General features: G+C 56.3%; 1 protein-coding gene across 3 annotated transcripts in view; it reads right to left on the reverse strand.

Annotated features, from left to right (window-relative positions):
• Nucleotides 1–16,895, reverse strand: part of CACNA1E (calcium voltage-gated channel subunit alpha1 E) — a 105,300-nt gene that overhangs the window by 29,174 nt on the left and 59,231 nt on the right. For 2 of the 3 annotated variants that reach the window (XM_088060391.1, XM_088060390.1), the window contains exons 10-26: nucleotides 15,971–16,024; nucleotides 15,510–15,635; nucleotides 15,031–15,240; nucleotides 13,659–13,771; nucleotides 13,302–13,414; nucleotides 13,037–13,168; nucleotides 12,644–12,716; nucleotides 12,137–12,254; nucleotides 11,749–11,816; nucleotides 10,052–10,149; nucleotides 7,121–7,177; nucleotides 5,691–6,290; nucleotides 5,307–5,581; nucleotides 4,566–4,725; nucleotides 3,914–4,043; nucleotides 3,041–3,100; nucleotides 2,659–2,765 (exon numbers count right to left, since the gene is read on the reverse strand). In XM_088060391.1, coding sequence (XP_087916517.1) covers nucleotides 2,659–2,765; nucleotides 3,041–3,100; nucleotides 3,914–4,043; nucleotides 4,566–4,725; nucleotides 5,307–5,581; nucleotides 5,691–6,290; nucleotides 7,121–7,177; nucleotides 10,052–10,149; nucleotides 11,749–11,816; nucleotides 12,137–12,254; nucleotides 12,644–12,716; nucleotides 13,037–13,168; nucleotides 13,302–13,414; nucleotides 13,659–13,771; nucleotides 15,031–15,240; nucleotides 15,510–15,635; nucleotides 15,971–16,024 — 2,494 coding nt within the window. The remainder of the gene's footprint in view (nucleotides 1–2,658; nucleotides 2,766–3,040; nucleotides 3,101–3,913; nucleotides 4,044–4,565; nucleotides 4,726–5,306; nucleotides 5,582–5,690; nucleotides 6,291–7,120; nucleotides 7,178–10,051; nucleotides 10,150–11,748; nucleotides 11,817–12,136; nucleotides 12,255–12,643; nucleotides 12,717–13,036; nucleotides 13,169–13,301; nucleotides 13,415–13,658; nucleotides 13,772–15,030; nucleotides 15,241–15,509; nucleotides 15,636–15,970; nucleotides 16,025–16,895) is intronic. The other variant, XM_088060388.1, reaches the window with a different exon arrangement.

The following is a 16,895-nucleotide window of genomic DNA, read 5'->3' on the forward strand; positions in this document are numbered from 1 at the left end:
TGTACCCTTCAGGATGGGGCACATCTCCAGGGAGGGACTCATCCAGAAGCCCCTCCTGCCCTCCCTGCTGGAGATTTTGGGTGGGGGGCACGTAGTGAAAGCTCTGCTGCAAAAGGAACCTGCACAGAATGGGACAGTGGGCAGCACTAGGAAGGCACATGGTCCTCCTTAGCCAAAAGTTGTGGGGATCAAGTGAGCCAAGGTGCCTCCAAGGGAACCAACCTGCAAACCACAGTAGTTCCCATCCAAATTCTGCTAAATTGCCTCTGTTGAGAGCTCCACTGATTAAAAGCCTGAGCTGCAGTGCAGGATCTCCTGCAAGCCAGCAGGACACTCGATTGCACAAGCCAAGGTGGGCTCCAGGGTAACTCCTGGCTGTCCCCAAGCCTCTGTCCCTGTTTGAGCCAAGTCCCTGCCACGTGCACGCAGAGTGCTCAGCACTGGGGGCAAAGCCTGTGAGCAAAACATTTCCTAAAACACAGAAAACTAACCCCAGCCCTGGTTGTTAGTCCAGCATGTGGGGGGTGTGTGCTGAAAAGGTGACAATTTAACTTTGCAGCTCTTCTGTGGTGGGACCTCTGTCCTGACCTGCCTCACAACAGGTTATTTTGCAGTACCTAGGGGTCATTCCTGCTTCCAGACCCTGGTGCCAATGGGCACAAGGAGATGCTGCAAGGAAAGAGGCCCCTCTGCTGGGTCATCAGCCCACCAAGGGCTCCACACATTGACCACTCAACCTCTCCATCAACATTTCCACCACCCCTGAACAGCTCTGGAGCACCGCTGTGAAATGCCTCCTCGGAGGGAGGCAAAGGTGGGCAAAGGGTCTTTAGTTGTGGTTCTGGTTATTTCAGCTAATTTAATTTGAACCCTTTGGAGATTTAGAGCTTTTTATTGAGGCTGTGTGTGGATTGATGGATTAGATTTCCATGTGGAGAGGTATGGATGGATGGGCTCAGCCTCTCCCTCTCAGGGTTTGTGGCCTCTGAGGGAGCGGTGGAGAAGCCACAGCAGCACACAGAGATGCTTTGTGGGTGGACATTTGGTTATCAGTGATTTGGAAGTGGCACACGCAGCCTGTGGGTGATGAACCTGCTCAAACACCTCCTGCTGTGCCCACAGCCACCCAGGAGCCCTGTGGGGAAACCAGAAAGGTTTCCAAAAGGGGCAGGAAACCTGCATGGCACATCCCAGAATTCCTGCTGGGAAGTGCCAGACTCAGTCACCAGCTGCTCTCATCCAGGTAATCACCACAGCCACTCCATGGGCATTGCTGTTCCACCCAGCACATGGAGGAAAGGAGGAGGAGGAGGAGGAGGAGGAGAAAAGGAGAAGGGGAAAAGGAGAAGGGGAAAAGGAGAAGGACACTCCCCCTGCCCTGGCCCCACATCAAAGAGCTCATGGAGGGAGAAGAAGAGGAGATGGATTGAAACATCTCCCCCAGTTTTCCTCTGGAGACCGGCAGGGAGGGTGGGAGGGAGGGTGGCAGGCTGGGACATGGAGAGCTGGTGAATATCCTGCAGCTCCCATGGCTGTGGTGGTGCTGGGCTGCTCAGGGGAGAGGCAGGTGTTCTTATAAATGCTTTATAATGTATGAACCCATCAGAAACCACCGCGGTGCCTTTGTTCCCTTCACTCCCAAAGCCATGAGCTCATCTCCTCCAGCAGGAGCCACGCTGGGGGTGGGGCAGACGGACAATGCTGCAGGTTTACATGATTAAAAAGCCCCCAGCCATGGCACAAGCAGCTCAGTGTCTACCCAGCTACGGCTGCAAGAGAGAGCAGGAGGCAGGCTGAGCCAACAACCTGTGCTCCTTCAGCCATCGCAATCCTTGATGGAAGTTGCCTTGGAAGGAAAAGGCTCCTGGTCCTGCTCCTCAAAGCACTCAGTGCATCTTCAGGCTGCTGATGCCCTTGAGCCCTGCCAGACACGCTCTGAGGGGCTGAGGAAGCACCAGCCACACCCTGGAGACGCTCGATCCACCCTCGTGGTGGCTTCCCAGAGGCTCAGAGCATTGTCCCCAGCCAGGAAACCTGCCCCAAGCCCCTTTCCCCACGTCTGTGGTCAGCCCCCTGCCCTGCCCAGGGGCTGCTTCATCCTTGTGCTGAGTGAGCTGAATTCCCCCACGCTCTTCCCAAGGAGGGAGCAGGGACTGGAAGCACTGGGTGAGGAATGCGATGAGGAGGGTGAGGAAGGCACAAGCAATGAGCCAGGGGGGTCCAAGTGGGTGAGAACCAGGAGAAGGAGCTGCTGCCCAGTCTGGGGTGAGATGGGAGGGATGGGTTATGGTACCTGAGCTGTGGACAAGGCCACGGCTCCCATCTGTGTGGCTGCCAGGCCCTCTCCTGTCAGCAGCCCCTCCTTTAGGCCATTTTTCCCCTCTCTAACAGCCCCTTCTGCTCTGTTTCAAATCCACCTTCAGCACCAGCTTCTTCCTAGCATCTCCAGCTTGCCTTGCCTTGCTCCCTGCCTGATTTCTCACCAGCTTCTGACAAACACATCTCTGGGGCAGCCACACCCCACTGCCAGGAGCAAAATATAAAATAAAAATAAAATAAAATATGGAAGGAAATCAGAGTCTAGTAGCCAAAACACACAGCTGGATCCTTCTCCCAGCCCAGCTGAGGGAAGGCAGGGAGCTGAAAACGGCCACTTACGCCAAGGCAAAAGCCACCAGAGCTCCCACCACCACGATAAAATCCAGGATGTTCCAGAGGTCTCGGAAGTAGGAGCCATCCTGCAGGATCAAGCCCTGATCAATCATCTGGAGGGGAGATACAGAGAGAAAAACAGGCAGGGATTGAGCAGCTCAGACATCAGGTGGACAGGACGAGCTGTGGGACTGCAGACACATCCCAGTGCCCCGGGTGTAGGAGTTCATATTTTCTGGAAGCCTGGAGGCTGATAAAGGAGGTGCTGAGCCCTCTGGACCACCACTGCTGAGAACCAGACTTTAAGGTCTCCACCATCTAAATTTAGGGCCAGAACTGCAAAACAGAGCTATTTCCCAGGGATGCTGCACCCTGTCAGGGTTCTTACCTTGATCACCATCTCGAAGGTGAAGACACCGGTGAAGACGTAGTCAAAATACCTCAGCACCTGCACAGAGAGGGCACAGGTGCTCTGCAGCTGCTGCCAAGCAAACCATGCCCACCCAGACACCCAGCTACAGCAGCTTGCCTGGCTCAGGGGCAGACATAGGGTTGGTTGGCTTGTGCCAAAGCCAGCCTCATCCTTAAGAGCTCAGGGCAGCCCCAAACCCAGCCTGTGCAGGCAGGAGGGAATCATTCCCCATGCAAATGGGCTTGGAAATGATGCTGCTAGCCAGGATTGTGTGCCTGCACCAGCATCTCCTCAGTTCAAGCCACTTTACAGCTGACCAGGCCTCCTGGTCTTTTCCCAGACCCTAAACCCCAGGGAAGCTGAGAGCAACTCCCAGAAGGTGATGGGGAAGGAGTCACATTCCATTTTTGCTAAATGCAAAAAGCAAGCAGGGAACAGAGCCTGTGTGAAACTAAGTCACACAGGCTTCTCATTCTGGCCTGAGAAAGCAGGAGAAAGGCTCCAAACAGTCCTTGGTAAAGGACAAAACAATCTCTGCAGGTGGTGTTTAGGAAAACAGCCAAGGGTGTTCCACTTAACCAATGCTGGTGATGTGTTGCTTTAATGACCAATGAGAGTTCTACCTCTCAGACCTTCTCAAACATGTGTATAAAAGAAGACTGAGAGTAATAAACTTCGCTCTCTTGGACAACGAAGCTAAGGGAGTCGGTGTCGTACTGCCTCCTAATCTAGTGCGACACCGCGGCACGGTGCAGGTCCCACCACCGGCTGCCCTGACCCTACAGATCCTGCAGAGCTGAAATCCTCCAGCCTGCAGCGGTGGGGGGAGCGGGAGGGGGCTGCAATCACTTTGTTGCGGTCGGAGTTGGTGAGGACGGGATCCTCGGCAGCGAGGGCGATGCTGCTGGCGGCGATCACCAGGAGGATGCACATCTCGAAGTAGCGCAGGTTCACGATGTAGTGGCAGGCCCTCCTCACCCTGCGGGGACACAGCCCACACCCCACCCGTGAGCCCCTGGCAGCCCCTGGCAGCCCTCGAGCAAAGCCCAGCCCATATTGCCATCCTTCCAGGGTGGGGAGATGGGCAGCAAAGCCTGAGGAGCAAAAGAAGGGAGGCCAAGGGGCGCTTAGGCTTGTTGTTCCCTCTTCTCAGCTGTCTCAGCCCCACAGCCAGGCAGGGAGCGTCCCTAAGAAATTGGGGTGTTTACTCTCCCAGGCTGCTGGATGTGGGGAAGAGCTACAGAGCAGCAGAAAACTGCAGGTAAATATAACAAGGCAGGAATAAGATTCCCAGTTTAGCAATCAGCAGTTGGGAGAGAGAGCCATGAGTGTGGCTGCCACCGAGGGAGAGCGATGTGGGGTTTGGGGAGCTCCGTGGCTGCTTCTCAAGCCTGTTTGGGAGATGCTCAGCTCCCTTCTCACGGGGATTCCCTGTTTTTGGTGATGTCTGGGGTCCTTGCCCTTGCATCCCTCCCCAGCCCCAGCATGAAAAACGTCTCACGGGTTGGTGGTGCTGAAGATGAACATGGAGCTGTGCGGCACCATCGCTTTGCCCGTCTCGCTCTTTTCCTTCTTCCGCTTCTTCTTCTCCATTTCTTCCTCATCCTCTTTGGTCTCGGCCTCCTTTAAGGGGCTGGCTTCGCCGTCTGTCTTGTTGCTAACTGCAGGAAAGCGAGAGCCTTTGCCTGGCCTTGCACCCAGACAACACCCTGGGGTGTCCCTGCCACCCGGGCAACCCCCCTCATTCCTGCTCTGAATCCCTGTGCCCTTACAGGGGCAAGGAGGAAAACACAGGAGCTGCTGGGATGGAGCAGATGAAATGGGTTTAACAAGGCCAGCTTTCACCTCGCTGGTTAATTAATAACACTGTTTAAAGCAGCTCACCTTGACAGCGAGGATGCTGCTAAGGGGTTTGAGTGACAGCGAGCTGCCGGAGGCTACAGATGTTCCAGGAAAAACAGGGAATACGAGAGTTTTGCCCAGGCAGAGAGGAAGGGGAAGTGATGGATCAGATGAAGGGGTGGATGGAAAGAGGTGAGAAAGGGACACGGGCCCCAGGGGATGCTGGCACATCAGCATGTGGGCTGCCCTGCAAAACTGGGGTGAGGTGCTGCGACGAGCACCAAGGAGATCCCCCCCAGCTGATGGACACGGGTAGGAAAAGCCACACAAGCGGCTTTCCATCCCCACAGGGTCCCCGAGGGCTGGGAGAGGGGCTCAGGAAAGAGAGACGGGTCCTCACTCTGTACCACAGCGGAGTCGTGGACATCGATCATGATGGCCGTGCTCTCGGTGGCCTTCTCGGTGTTGGGGGTGATGGAGGAGAGGTCGGGCTCGCTGCGGCTCACGGTGCGGCTGTGCTCCAGCAGCGCCTGCTCGCTCGTGTCCGGGCTGCTGCAGTCCTGCTCCGTCAGGTTGCCCGTCTTCCCCTGGGAGAGCTCGGCTGCGGCGTGCGGGGGGCTCCCCTTCTTGGCGGTCCCAATCAGATCGGCATCGCCGGCAGGGACCCCGTTAGTCCTGCAGCAGGGACAGGGGAGAAGAAGAGGTGTGAGAAGAGACGGGGATAGGGCAAAAAGAGAACAGGAGGAGCTGTGGGGGTGGCAAGATGTGCCCTGCAGGTACCAACCTGATGGGCTCCCCGCTCGCCTCGGGATCCCCCGGAATCAGCGCCTCGGTCGCAGCCACGTCCCCGCGCCGGTCCCCATCCTGCGTCCCCTCGGCGGTGCTGGCCTCCTCCAGCCCCATCTCCTGGCTGGCCGAGCGGCTCCCCAGGATGCCAGCAGTGTCCTTCCCCTCCATGCGGGCCCTGCGGTGCCGGCTGCGCCGCTGGCTCTGCCGCATCCTCGCCCTCTCCTCGGCGCTGCCTCCTGCCCCGTCCTGCTCTCCCGGCTCACAGTTCCCATGGCAGGATTTCTGCTGCCACATGTCCTTGTCCCGCTTGGCCCGGGGCGATGTCCTGTCCTCACCGCCGCCGGGGTTGGCTCCTGGGACCGGCTGCTCGGGTCCCTCGGCCAGCGGCCGCTCGCCCTTGCCCTGCTCCTCAGCGCACTTCTCCAGGGTGACACCCTCCCCGGGCCTCTTCCTGCGGAAGATGCTGGCGTGGGGATTGATGAGGGGTGGCTCATCCTTGTTGATGCCCTCCTGGCTGGACATCTGCATGTGCCGGCGCAGCTGGCTCGTGCGCTGCTCCCACACCGACATGTGGTGCCGCCGGCGACGCTCCCGCCTGCAACGGGGGACAGCGAGGGGTCACCGTCCCGGCTGCCCACGCCATCCCCCGGGGAAGCACCCGCCCTGGATTTAATCTGGGAATCCCAGGGAGAAGGAAGTGCCACCGCCAGGGTTACAGGCTGTGCTAAGGCTTCGTCAGGTGTCCCTCTGGCGCTGGCGGGGGGCTGGAGATGGGGCTGAGAGCGTGCTTGTGCCCCTTCGGAAAGCATCAGGCTGATGGATGACCAGCCCCGGCTGAAGCTTTCAGGCAGCACGTCCGGCTTCTGGGAGCAGCCAGCATCCTGGCTTGCCCTATCCCAGACAGGCAGGGACCACCTTCCCCTCGAGTGACTGCCTGGAGGGCGCCTTAAACACGGGCCAAGCCCTCTTGCTGCATCCAGGCACCTCTCCTCTCCTCTCTCCCAGCACATCCCGGGTAGAAAGCCTGCCCTGAGGCTTGAGGAGCAGCGACTTTGAGTGTCTGAGGGAAAGGAGCTGCGCTGGGCTTCTGGGCTACGCCACGAAACCTTTGCACCGTGGTGAAACAACACCCTGGAGAAGACAGACGTGCCCTTCCCGACACCCCCATGGCACAGGGAAACAGCCAGGAGCACACAGGGGCACCGCTCACACATCCACGGCCCCACGGCAGCGCACACGGGGGGGATCGGCACAGGCCCCAGAAGGGGAGCACGGGGGCACACGGATACAGCACACACACACACACACACACACACACACAATTAATTCCCACTCCCGTCCCTGCCGGCCAGGCCGGAGGGGAGCGGGGTGTGCACAGACAGCACAGGAGCCACAGACGGACACGCGCCCCCGCCGCCCACATACAGGTGGCTGCTGCGTGGCTCCCACATCGACATGTGGTGTCTCCTCCGCCTGTCTCTTCTGCGGAGGAAAAACAAACGGGTTCAATCCCCTCCTTCCAGTGGCGTGGGCAGCGCACAGAGCTGTCCCCCCCACCCGTCCCTGGGCCTCCTCGTCCTGGCCCTGAGCATCCGCAGCGAGCCCCCACGGGCTGCCCACGCTGACACCCCTGGGAGCCTTCCCCACACTGGGAGAGCAGTGCAGGCTCCAGTCCTTCCCAAGCTCCCAGACATCCTTGGATGTTTAACAGCTCCAAATTCGCTCCTCCCGAGAAGCACGCGGCAATTGGGAGGAGGAATGCGTGGGGCCGGCCCTGAGATGCTCAGAGCCATCGCCGTGAGCTGATGTTGCCCTGGGAGCACAGAGGGGAACCTGAAGTTCCCCAGCAAGCGCAAGGCACGAGGCCAGGTTGAAATGCCGCAGAGCTCCTGTCACCTGAGCAGCCCCCACACAGAGCAAGTTAACAGGGCTGGCAGGGTCCTTCACACACGTTAGCAGCTGGGGAGATCCCCGGCTTTAACCTTCGTGTCAGCACAGCAAAGATTCGGATGCACACAGCTCCAGGAACACTGCCCTGAGAATACGCAATCGCAGAAACACAGAACATCCTGAGCGCCAAGGGACCCACGAGGATCATCGAATCCAGCTCCTGGCCCTGCACAGGACAACCCCAAGAATCCCACCATGTGCCTGAGAGCACTGTCCAAATGCTTCTTGCTGTTGTGACCACTTCCTAACAGTTTGAAGGCATCCCCCCCTTGCCTTCCAACTTGTCACAACACCACCTCATCAAAAGTCCCTCCTCGGCTCTCTCAGGGTGCTCTAAGGTCTCCAGGCTTAACAACCTCAACCCTCCCAGCCCGAGCTCACAGGAAAGGTGCTCCAGTCATGCCGGTGATTACGGCTTCCATGGGAAGGGCCCGGTGCCACGCTCGAGGCAGGGCTGGAGCTGCAGGCACCCACAGCGTTCCCACGGCAAGCGGCCGAGCCTCCGGTCCCATCCGGCCGCCCCCGAGCCATCCGCACCCGGCTACCGACACAGCGCTCTGGCTGGCCCCAGGGCCACCCACGCCATCCCTGGCCACGTGGGAGCAGCCATCCATCCCACGGCGACCTGCACCTTCCCGCGTGGAAACGGAGCCATCCGCGTCCGCGCGCGCACGAAGGCAGAGCCCGGCTCTGAGCTCCCAGCTCCCCTCAGTGCCAGCTCTGCTCTGCCTTGGCCACCACCGTGTTGTCCCCACGGTCCCTCCACAAGCTCAGCACCAGGCCTGAGGCTGACTGTACCATCAAGCCTCACCCCGTGGCAGGACCTGACCCCGATCCATCCAGGTGAGTGGGAGGAGCTGGAAAAAAGCCCCGTGAATATCAATACCTCCCCTTTCAATGCCACCAGAACAACAAGGAAAGGTTGAAGAGATCTGTTTTTCCCAACCAGCTCTATATGACAATGACCAGAGAGCTCTATCAGGGATGTGCAGTGCGGGAAAATCCTTTACTGCCCTAATATATTCCATCTCCCCCTCTTCTTCTCTCCTATCTGTCCATCCCTCAGCCTCTTCCGCAGCCTAAAGCTTTCTATTCCCTCGCTTCATCCAACACATTCCCACTGGTATCCAGAAACAGAGCCAACATACAGACTCCACCACCTCTCCCCTAAACCCCCCTTAGTGCTTGGGCAGACATGGATTTATTAGGAATATCCCATCAGCACCAATCCAGGCTTAAAATCCCTGGCTGCTGGGGGATCAGGAAGGCCTCACAAGCATGCCCCGTTCCTGGTGCCCCTAAAACCACGCAGGATGTGGGACCACAGCATCCCATCCTTGCCAAAGCAGGGAGGGGGATGTTCCCAGGGCTGCCTGTGATCCCCCCTCCCAAGATCAGCACTCGCTTGAAGACAGCAGTTTCTCTCAGCAAATCTGCAAGAGTACAAGCTTGGCTGGGTTTCAAAGCATAACGAAACCTAAAATTCCCTGGGAAGGGATTCTATACAAAAAAAAAAAAAAAAAAAAAAAAGGAAAGAGAAAAAAAAACTAAAAAAAAAAAAACCAAGAAGAGGGGAAGAAAAAAATATGAAATAATCCCTTCAGCTGTACTGAAATGTACTGTTTTGGGAAACAAATCAAAACGCCTCGTTCCAATGTTGACTTTGAAAGTTTTATGTGATTTAGACCATATGACACCGCAGAATAAAGAGAAAAAAGGCAGCTAGGAAGGAAAAAACAGAATTTTCTCTCGCTGAAATGCGGAGACAAGGCTTCTGAGCACCATGCTGGAGGTTTATGTGGTTTGGGGCGCTTTTTTCTCACTCAAATCAAATTTTTGTACAATCAAACATGGTTTCACAAACCTGCTCCATCTTTCCTAACTGCATTCACTCCCAAGGAAGGAGCCCGAGGGAGATTTGTGACACCACTGCTCCCTTCTCCCCCGGTCCTGGCTGCTCTCCTGCAGCTCTGCCATGAAGAAACACTCCCCAGGAACAAATATCACCCCTCCTCAAGAATAACTTGAGATACCTTCCTCCTCCCCAGCCTCCTACCATCAGCCCTGAGTGCTTGAGCTCTATATTTGGGGCAGAAAGCCTCTTTCAGCATATTTTTGCCATGCCCAAGCGCTGAGGCTGCAGCTTGGTGTAGAGGCTGGCAACTTCAGGACATCCCTGGTGACCCGTTCCCCACGCTGTCACCTCTCTAAAAGCACTGCTGCTCGTGGGGAGCACACTCCTAGACCTCCATCCATCCATCTTCAGGATCCCAGAGAGGGAGTCACCCCCTTTTTCTTGTTGGCAGCCCCCCCAGCTAGCCACGCCAGGCTCTGCTGAAGCTCTCTGCCCTCCTGAGCCTGGCTGGGCTTGGGGGGTCACCAGGGTGGAGCTGGGGAGTCACTCACTCGATAGCAGGCATGTTTGGGGCAGACATGGGGCTGACTTCTTTGGCTTTCTGAAGGGCGTGCTTCTGGTTAAAGGCCTCCTCTTCCTCCTGCTCGTCCTGCAGAGAAAAGAGGGGCATTGCTCAGTGGCATTTGGGGGGGTTCCAAGGGAAAGCTCAGCCACTGGGAGCAGTGAGGGAGTGAGGGGGACCTGTACTCCTGATGCCTTGGAGGGGCTGCCTAGAACAGAGGCTAGACAAGGTTAAGAGAGTAACCTGGGTATTTATTAAAGGCCTCCAACAAGTGCACCTTGGGTGGTGCAAAAAGCTTCACAGAGGCTACACCCATCACAGACAACAGCCACTAGTTTTTCAGACAATTCTAAGTTTGATCTATTCACATATCAGGGGTTAATCCTCCAGTTACAGCTTCAGATAATGAAGTCACATTCCCCCAGTTTGCTCCCCCGTAATTCCCTTTCATTTGTACTTTTCAGGGCCTGAGGATGTAAGGCATCCTTGGGTTTCAGGCCTAGAGGAATTGTTTTGTCTGGCCAAAATGTGAAGACAGCTGACACTTTCTATGGCCTTTAGAGTTATGCAGGAATGCAGTACAGGATTTGAAAAATACAAAGGCTAAAATCTTAATGCATCACTTCCCAAGACACTTTATTTCCCTTGTGGAGGGATTTATTTCCCTTGTGCTGTGGGGATGCAGGTTCCCCACCACACCAGATCTTCCCCGAGGCGTCAGAGCTGCTTAAATGAGTGAAGCCAGCCCACTCCAGGCAAGAGCTGAGCTGAGCATGGTGGGACCACCCCAGAACAGCTCAGCCCTCCCTTCTTCACAGCCACAGGGGACAGACGGGCATCCCCCAAACCGAGTGGGAGGTGAGGCATCCATGAATGACCCTGGCTGAAACGGGATTGCTTTAATGAGTTTGGCTTTGTCTCCGGAGCAAAGAATGTCATTAGGAGTCATTAGCGAGCATTCAGCCTTTCCAAAAACTCGGCACTCACTTAATTAATGCTGCTGGTACCCGTGGGGCTCCCCCATATCTCGTGTAGCCCCTGGAAGTGCCATCCACACCCCCCACCCCACCATCGGAGGAGCCCTGCACACACCCCTCCAGTGGTGGGGTAACCCAGCACCGTGCCCCTTTTGGGGTCAGATTTACACCAGCGTGGAAGCCTCCCAGTGAGCCCCAGGGATGTGAGCAATAACACGGGCTCCACAAACATCTGGGCACCATGGGATCACTGGTCTGCCCCAAGGAGTGGCAACGACCCTTGCAGCTCTCTCCTACTCACCGTTATCCAGATGGTGCCCCAACAATTTAGCGTTCCCCAAATATTCCCCAGCATGGTCTTAAAAGCAGCTGAGCACCAGCCTAAATTGCATCCTAAATCACATCTGCTGCCCTGTAGGCAGACGGGGAATAAATATTGACACCAGTGGAAAATTCTTCCCACTCCACATCTCCAGATAACAGATAGCAGTCCCCACATCAGATCCCACCCAAGAGGTGAGGGTTATCTCCATCTGACCGATGGCAGAGGGAACTGGGGACTTTAAATGGAGAAATAGTTAAAGCCACGCTCGAGGCGTGGGTGTTCCTGGAGAGACCAGCAGGTTTAAGCATTTTCCTAACCCAGAGCCTAAATGGTTTTGCCCCCACTCACTCCACGGGAGAAGGAAAAGGAGCGTCAGGAACTCACCTTGGTGAGCTCCTGGGCGTTGGCCAGGTTGTCCACGGCGATGGCCAAGAAGACGTTCAGCAGAGTATCTGAGAGCAGCTAAGGATGCACAAGCCGAGTGTTAAGGACATGTGTATCTGCAGCTCCCAAGGGAGGGTGGCCTGGACGGCTCCTGGCCAGCTCAGCCAAAGGCACAAACTCCTCCCCATCCCACAGAAACCGCCCCCAGCGCACCTCCCCACAGCTCCTCCTCTGCCTTTGGGACACCCAGCACTGCTCCACTGTGTGGAGGGTCTCCCTCAGCTGGGAGGGGAGGGAGGAGCAGCAAGCAGGGAGGGGGATGCCCCCGGGGAGGGCGAGGAGATGGGGTTCTCAGCGCTGAAAGCACACACAGCAGCCCGGTGGATACAGTTTCCAAACAAGGTGAGGACGATGAAGTAGATGGAGGACCACATCCCTGAGCGCACGCCTCCCTGGGAGCGGATGCCGTTGTACATCACCTCGTTCCAGTCCTCGCCCGTCAGGATCTGCGGGGACACAAGGCAGCAGCTCTGTCACCTGCAGCTCCCCGTCACCGCGACATCTGTGCCGCCAACACGCGGGAGCCGCGTGGGACACCCCGTGTCCTGCAGGACAGCGCCTGAGGTAACCCAGCTCTGCAGCTGCAGCACCTGAGGGAGATCCCATTGGACACCGATGAGGATTTAAAGCCTCCTCAGAAGAGTTTGAAACTCTTCATCTTCTGTAACAGAGGTGGAAGAGTTTCCACCTCTTTCCATCCACTTTGTTGTGCAGGAGAGGGAGGAAGCTGATAGAGGGGAACTTTTTTGGTGTAAACAGCCCCTCCCAGCCATGGGGGAGTAAGCAGGCGGTCCCAAGCCCCTTTTCTTGAGTTTCCTGGCAGCCCAGCCCCTACCTGAAACACCGTCATGATGGCTGCAGGGAAGGTGTCGAAGTTGGCTGATGGAGTCCCATCCATGAAGTTAAACCTGGAAAGGGATCCAGGTGAACATCAACGGGATGAAATACCAAGGTCACCGAACCCCTGGCTGCTGTGCTATCAGTTTTCTTGTGTTTAGGAGGACCTTTCCCCACTCCAGAAAAGGTCTCCCTGAGCATTTGGTGCCAGAAACCAGAAGGTCTCCTGGCTAGAAGGACCCACACAGCCCAAAGGCAGCCCTCGAGCAGGGATTTTTGTGTGGGAAGAGACTGAGGGGGAAGGTACAGACTTGCTGGGCCCCTAAAGAGATTGGCATCACTTGGCTTTAACACCAAGAAACTCCTGATCCTCAGCCTTGAAATGACATACCTGCCTCCAAACAGCTGCATTCCCAGCAGGGCAAAGACTACAATGAAGAGGAAGAGGAGGAAGAGCAGACTGATAATAGATTTCATGGAGCTCATCAGCGAGACCACCAAATTCCTCAGGGATGCCCAGTACCTAGAAAACAGAGATATCGCTGGAGCACTGGCAGAGGTGGTGATGCCACCAGCAGGAGAGCAGGAGTGACTGGATCTGGGCTGCAGCCACAGTCTGAGATGGAGGATGAGGGGCACTGATGGTGGGTACGCACTTGGTTATTTTAAATATCCGCAGGAGACGAAGAGCTCGTAGGACACTGATCCCAAAAGAGGTTCCTGGTCTGAATATAGCCCAGACCACTTCGAAGATGCTTCCCACTGTGACCTGAGAAGCAGACACAGCCACAAGTCAAAGGCAAGCTCAGGATGGGCTGCTGCAGGGAATCTTAACATCCCTGAAGACGAGGCACCCACCACCCAGTCCAGGACCTGGTGTCTCAGGCTGTCCTGGCAGAAAGTGCTCCCTGCCCACTGTGAGGGCCATCCTGATCTCCCCCTTGGTGCCTTGCTTTGCAGGCCCCTGCCAAGCATCTCCCCCCCAGACCCACAGCATCCCTGGGGCCGCTCACCCCACAGTCGAAGCAGTTGAAGGAAGAATGGAAGTAAAGGCGTGGCCCCATCCCGTACATCTTTAAGGACATCTCCAGAAGGAAGAGCCCAAGAAACAGGAACTCTGCATAGTCTGGAAGACAAAACCCAAGTGTGCTTGAGGCATGGAGCTGTGTGGAGCACCAGCTGGGCATCCAGCACATCCCACAGAGATGGGACAAGTCAAGGACTATGCTGCATCCTCAAACTCTCAGGGTCTGGGATGAGGGAATTTTATCTGTGAGGAGCTAAACCGTACGTAACAGAGCATCAAGCCCATGAGTTAATCATTCAGGGAAGATGCACCAGTGTCCCAGAGGATTGAGAGGACCAGACATGGCCAGCACAGAGCACAGCAGCTCTTTGGCATTAAACCACAGCGGCTGAGGAGCCTACACGGGCATCAACCACACGACACTGTAGGGGAATATCATCAACCTGGATTAAAATCATTGCATGGCTGGAATTTGGCCAGGGAAACAGAGCCAAACAGCCAAAAGCCTTTCCAGCTATTTCATGAACATTTAGCAGGCAAGATCCTGGCTCTTCACCTTTCCCAGAAGATGCTTCTCACCACGACCAGCTGCCATACCACACCGCAATGTGTCGGGAGCCCGGCAGGACTGAGCCTACTGCTGCAGATTTGGGTAGAGCTGGGGCTTGGCAGGGACATTTTCAAGGTGACGAAGAATAACACGTCTGAGAAAGCAGCACTGTGCCCTCTGCAGCAGCTCAGGAGTGACACAGGTGGGGCTGACCACGCTGCTCTGCAGTAGCCCGTGCTGCAGAGGACACGGCTGCAGTGCTTCTGAGACCTGACCTTGTGTCCTGGCCCATGCTGGGCTCAGGGGGGCTCCATGACCGGCAGCCTCCAAGCCTGGGATTCCCTCGCCATGCTCTGCACAGAGATTTTAACCAGGGTGCTCTGCCATGACCAGTCCCATCCCTTCAAATTCACACCTTTCCAGCAATGGCTTGTGCACATCCAGAGGTGGTTCTCCAGCAAGCTTTCCATCACCACTGCTCACAGTTTTGGGATGAACTCCACTGAGACTGGCAGTGTTTCTCTCTCACAACAAACACATCAGACCCGAAGGACACGAAGCCAGCACAACTCCTCTGTGTCTGCTCACAAGGCTGAGACAGCCCTCAGTGGCCATGGGGCCAAGGGCACAGCTGAATTAAATATCTGTACGTGTTTGCTACCGACAGTGGATGGAGCTGAGGTTGCTCCCCACCCAGCTCCACCCTCTGTGCCTCGAGGCAAGCAGTGAGGGTGCGCTGCCACCTCCAGCCACTGGAGATAAGAAGGTTTTTCCTGCTCTCCCACCAACACCAAGCCCAGGGACTCACAGAGGAAGTGGGTGAGCCAGGCTGGCTGGTTGTGATGGACGATGGCCACGCAGGCAGTGTTGAGAGCCACCAGGCTCAGGACGATCCAGTAGAAGACCTGGGATTTCACCATGTGGCGAACGGAGATGCGCAGGAGTCGCTCCTTGTGCCGTAAGTAGGAGGCACCGTCCACCCTGGCGCCTTTGAGGCCAGACTGACTCGAGGGGTTACCTGAAGGAAAAAAAAAAATGGGGAACAAGGAGTTGGATGCTCCAGCCTCTGCTGCAACGTGAGACAGGACAGACGGCTCACGGACATCGCTTTTGTGGGGCACAACTCATCCTGAGCATTTTTATGTGGCACAGGGTGGGCAGCAGGAGGTTTGCTGCTAAACTAGCAGAGATGTCTGGGCTGTGGCACTCTCCAGGTGATAGGTGTGACTCTGGGAACCCAGTCAGCTGGCAGAGGTTTGGGGGAAGCAAGCTGCAGACTGCACTGACCCAAGGTTGGATGAAGACGTCTTCTCTGCGCCAGCCTCCGCTCGCCCACGGAGGCGATGTCGACACAGTGCTCGTCACCCGACATGGCATCCGTCCTGTTCCGCTTGATGGTGGCTCTCCTGAGCACTGGGAAGGCAAGAGGAACAGGTGTTGGAGTCTCAGTGGCCCAACTCTGCCAGTAGCCAGCTTGTAGCACCTGGTGATCAGTACTCAAGTCTGGTAACAGGACAGAGAGACCCCGGTGATCCTGGCCCAGAGCTATCCCTGGTGTGGGATCAGACACCTCCCAAGCCTGCCATGCTCTCTCAGGTGCCAATCCACCTCCCCTCACCCCTCTCTTGGGCTGCAGACCCCACTGGGGCCTCCCCAGACCTCCCATCACAGCTGGAGGGTCTGAGCCTCCAGCTCTAGGCAGGCAGAAGGAAGGGCAGGCAGATTTTAAGGGCAGTTGCTGGTCTTACCTTCTAAGGCTGAGGTCCCCGAATTTTTGTTCTCTTCAGCCAGCATGACTTCCTCTACGCAAAACACACAGTTCAGCATCAGGAGACAAGGCACTGTCACGTGTCACTCACTGCCTTGTACCTAAGAACTTCCCCCAGCCCAGAGGCTGCCTCTAGATTGCAAACTCTTACCAAATATCGGTTAAGGACCCAGAAATGAATTCTGGAGGGTGACAAGTGGCAGCTACAAAACTTTGCATCGGAAAGAAGAATTAATTGTGGTCAGCCCTTCTCCCTCCACTGTCATTAAGCTCATGAAAGAAGGTGAAAATTGTAGGCAGCTCTGGGGCTCAAGCCACCCAGCCCAGAGCTAAAGCTGTGATCTGGTGCTCAGGACTCATTTGAAGACACCCATCTTTTACAAGTCTGAGCACTGGATGGAAGTGTAAATCTTCCCTTCCCAGAGCTGAATGTGCTGACCTGATTCCTACAAGGAGCAAGCAAGGACATGGGCTGTGGCAGTTTGGGAACCAACACCCACAGGCTGTCATGCCTGGTGTCAGGAGGAACCTCCACCACCCCCAGCCCAGGCCCAGGAGTCCTGAGGTAGGAACCAGTAAGTTTATCCCCTCCAGATGGCTCCAGGAGGAGATTCAACTGGAAAACCCCTCTCCCTGTTCACTGCTCTTCTTTCCCACTGCCCACCACTCCAGCAAACGCCAGGAGAGAGGAAACCATGGCAGAGCACAGCTGACAGCCATGTTGCTCACAGCCCCCCTGGAGATATAACATGCTTTGTGCACAGAATGTGACAATTTCACTCCACAGAACACGAGGACTCATTGAAGGTTGGTGATGTCCAGCATGGTGGGACCACCCCACCAAAGCTCACCCATGCACTTCACATCACCATGGGAGCACCTTGGGCGCTTCGAGGCTCAAGGAT

The sequence above is a fragment of the Pseudopodoces humilis genome, chromosome 10 (genome assembly GCF_049639895.1).
Source record: "Pseudopodoces humilis isolate 2021_Gansu_Grassland_sample_001 chromosome 10, ASM4963989v1, whole genome shotgun sequence".
Classification (NCBI taxonomy): Eukaryota; Metazoa; Chordata; class Aves; order Passeriformes; family Paridae; genus Pseudopodoces; species Pseudopodoces humilis.